Source organism: Ziziphus jujuba, chromosome 8, assembly GCF_031755915.1.
Source record: "Ziziphus jujuba cultivar Dongzao chromosome 8, ASM3175591v1".
In the NCBI taxonomy this organism is placed as follows: Eukaryota; Viridiplantae; Streptophyta; class Magnoliopsida; order Rosales; family Rhamnaceae; genus Ziziphus; species Ziziphus jujuba.
This window is the reverse complement of record NC_083386.1, coordinates 24,479,370-24,483,034: the sequence shown is the minus strand read 5'-3', so window position 1 is coordinate 24,483,034 and position 3,665 is coordinate 24,479,370. Positions and strand designations below refer to the sequence as shown.

The following is a 3,665-nucleotide window of genomic DNA, read 5'->3' as shown; positions in this document are numbered from 1 at the left end:
TAAATTGAATTCACCACTTTATGCCATGTTGGCTATATGATTTCAACTATTAAAATTTATACGAAATCAATTTATTTAAATTGGAAATGGTTATTTTTGTCGAAACAAATAACATGATAAAAATTATTGTTTGTTTAGGTAATGATTTGAATTTGAATATTCTCACCTATTTTTATATCTATTGATATTGCTAATTTTAAAATGTAATTTTTGTTTTTTAAATTTTATAAAACATATTTCAAAAAAATTTTAGATCAAATAATAAAACTTGAAATGATTGATTCACATGAATAACATATTTATTCCTACATCTAATTGGCATAACTCAAAATTTTAGACTTTGATGAGCTATTTTAACAATAATAAAAAAAGGTGATATAATTGTTCACATGAATAATTAATTAAGTTAATATAAAAATAGGAGGATTTTTTTTCTTACAAAAGTTTTAATTAAAATTGTTTATTATGTTTTCAATAAAAGATTTTATAATATAAATTTTTTTTGTCATAATAAAATATTACTGTCATTAATGTGTTGGCCCACTCAAAATGAAGACCTAAGAAATGGGCCGCCCAGTGGCTCAGACCCGAAATGGGATTGTAGAAAAACCCTTATGATGAAGATAAATAGCCCCTAATATTTCTGCATCGAATTCCTATCGCGCGAGAAGTAGCAGAAGCGGCCAGTACTCCTTCTCACCAGCACTGCAAGCGATTTCGAAAGGTGTTTATCTCAGCCTCGCTGATTTTTTGTTTTCGATTTACGTTTGGACTGAGGTTTGATTTCTGTGATTTTGCCGATTCTGGGATTATTTGGTTGTGTAGGAAAGCAAAGAAAACTTGCTGGAAAACAATGGCGTACGCAGCGATGAAGGCGACGAAGCCGGGTTTGGAGGAATCGCAGGAGCAGATCCACAAGATTAGGATCACCCTTTCTTCTAAGAACGTGAAGAACCTCGAAAAGGGTATTTTTTTTGCTTTCCTATCTTTTTTGCAGTTTGTACGTTTTCATTATTAGCTTATCACTATTTGTTATCACCCTCTTGGTTGTTATTCCGGTTAGTCTTAGATTTTTACTATGATTATAAATTCAGTTCTAGCATACAGGAATGAGGAGGTCATCTCGATTGTTAATTTTGTCTTTTTGTTTTCCACCATTTTGGATCGAATTACACCTCTTTCACTGTTATATGTATCAGAAGGATTTTATTGAAAATAAATAGATTTTTTACTTATTTATGTATATTACTTGGTGTTTGGGTGAGTAGACTGAAAAGTTCAGAAACTTGAGATAATTTAGTTCATTGTTTTAGTCAGGGATTGACCAAATTCGATTTTCTCATGTTAACCTTTTGAGAATGAATTTTTTATTCGGTTCGCATCTATATTGTTTTGTTTTTTCTGGGAGTTAGATAGGAGCATTTCCTATGTTATGGTTAGTTTCTTGTTGCCAGCGCTTTTGAGATGGGTTCCAACTTCTGTTCTTACATGTTAATTCTATTTGGTTGGATTGTAATATGCTTAAGTTGTATTGCTATTTTGTTTATGCTACTGGGTCTTATATCTATTTTCCATTTACTAGTGTGTACGGATTTGGTTCGTGGTGCAAAGGACAAGAGATTGAGGGTCAAGGGACCAGTGAGAATGCCAACTAAGGTTCTGCACATCACCACCAGGAAGTCCCCTTGTGGTGAAGGTAATTATTTTCGTTTTGTTTTGTTTTTGTATCAAGTGCATGACTTGATGGATGTTTGCATTTTTTTCTCGAGTATCCATACGAAATCCCCCACATCATGGCCCGTGGCACAACTATATATGCTAAAGGCTATTTCGCTTGTTAAAACTAAATTTGTTATGCAGTGCTTCAAATGTTGTTATAGGCAATTTCTCCATTCTGTCTATTTTGGTTATGAACTACATATACTTTTGCATCAGTTTTTATTCCCCTTTAGATCTTTATATTTCTTTTGTTTTTGGTTTGCAGGTACCAACACATGGGACAGATTTGAGCTACGTGTCCACAAGCGAGTTATTGACCTCTTTAGCTCCCCTGACGTAGTTAAGCAGATTACGTCCATTACAATTGAACCTGGTGTAGAGGTTGAGGTTACCATTGCGGATTCTTAGATCTGCCCCACCATTACGCGTCTTAGCATAGCGATTCTGTCTTGTTTTTATTTTTGAATTAGACTGTCATGCACTGAGATTTTTGTTTGTTTATCCGTTGCGTTAAGTTGAAATTTTTGGTTATGTTATCTAAATGAAATATTGAAAGAGGTTGCAAAATCTTATTGGTTTATATTGAACGATTAGCTTGTTTAACTGCCTGTTTTTATGGAAATTTCTTCTTTCTTGACAATTATCCACCCATCCACCGTAAAATCTTTCTGATAAAATTAGGTTTGCCTTTTGTCTATAATGCATTCATACATTTAGCAGATAGTTTGTTCTGCAGGAAACTTGTCTTTTTTAAAAGCTATTTGAAGTAAACGCATAGTTGTTAGTTTATGATTCGGGTTAATTGTACACAACAATCAATGTGAAATGTTGAATAATCAGCGTTGTTCGTGTGCTGAATGAAAAGCAAATTGGAGGCATTAACATTGTTTTTGGCATCGGGGTGTCTTAATCATAATGCGTCTTGTCTATTTATAATGATTGATAACGTTTGGAGCCACTTAATTTAAAATCCCTGTACTTATGAAGGCTCATATATGTGTGTTCACTCCCTTGTAAATCCTAGGTAATTATGTGGGTGTTCGAAGTTTATACCAGATTTCATGTTTCTAATAAAATTAATAAAAAATACTAACATATGATCCACAGTGAATTGAAATCAATGAAAGGAAAATACCCAATTATGCCTCATACTATAAACCGGTGAGGTTAACATTTTGCAACAATTTTGATCATCTCATCAGCCTATGAAACAGTTAAAAAGACCGAAATACTGATCCAGTTGCATGTATATTAATTTCAACCATTACATTGTGACATTACATGGGCAGACTAGAAAGGATTAATAATGTAATTAAAGTTAGAAGTTGTAAAAAACAATAATTAAACAAAAGATTCCAGTAAAAGGGATGAAAATTTAATTATTATTACAAAGAACACTTTGGATCATCTTACCTCTTTTACAAATTCCGAGTTAATATATATATATATATATATATATGGATGTGTGAAGACTTTTCAAATTGGAAATTAATTTTAATCTTGCAATATGATTTCGAATATCTCCTCGGCCTATGTGACAAGTAAAAGACCATCAATTTCCCAAAAATATTTTTAAAAAATAGTAATAATAAAAAAGAGTAAAAGACATATGAAATAGTGGTCCAAGTACGTTTTTATTTTTTTTTGGGGTAAATTACTGGTCCAAGCACTTGTATGCATACAGTAATTGTAACCATTCAAAGATCTCGTCCATATGAGTGCCAGGTTCGAATCTATGGGGTGGGATGGGGTGCATGGGGGCAACAGCCACACTAGCCAAAAAATAATAATAATAATAATAATACATATGTAGTATTAAAATGAAAAAAAAAAAAAGTAAATTAAAGTTAGAAGTTCCTATAAAAACAATTTAATTTAACAAAAAAGAATCCCAGTATTTTATCCCAAAAAAAAAAAAAAACAGAATCACAGTAAACCATAAGAAA

At 31.9% G+C, this 3,665-nt stretch overlaps 1 protein-coding gene across 1 annotated transcript; it reads left to right on the top strand.

The window, feature by feature from the left end:
- The first annotated feature begins 568 nt into the window (after nucleotides 1–568).
- Nucleotides 569–2,322, top strand: LOC107414707 (small ribosomal subunit protein uS10y). Its single transcript, XM_016022868.4, has 4 exons — nucleotides 569–724; nucleotides 826–965; nucleotides 1,583–1,696; nucleotides 1,985–2,322. Exons 2-4 carry the CDS (start codon nucleotides 854–856, stop codon nucleotides 2,125–2,127), a joined length of 369 nt encoding a protein of 122 aa, XP_015878354.1. The 5' UTR covers nucleotides 569–724; nucleotides 826–853; the 3' UTR covers nucleotides 2,128–2,322.
- Nucleotides 2,323–3,665: the final 1,343 nt, after the last annotated feature.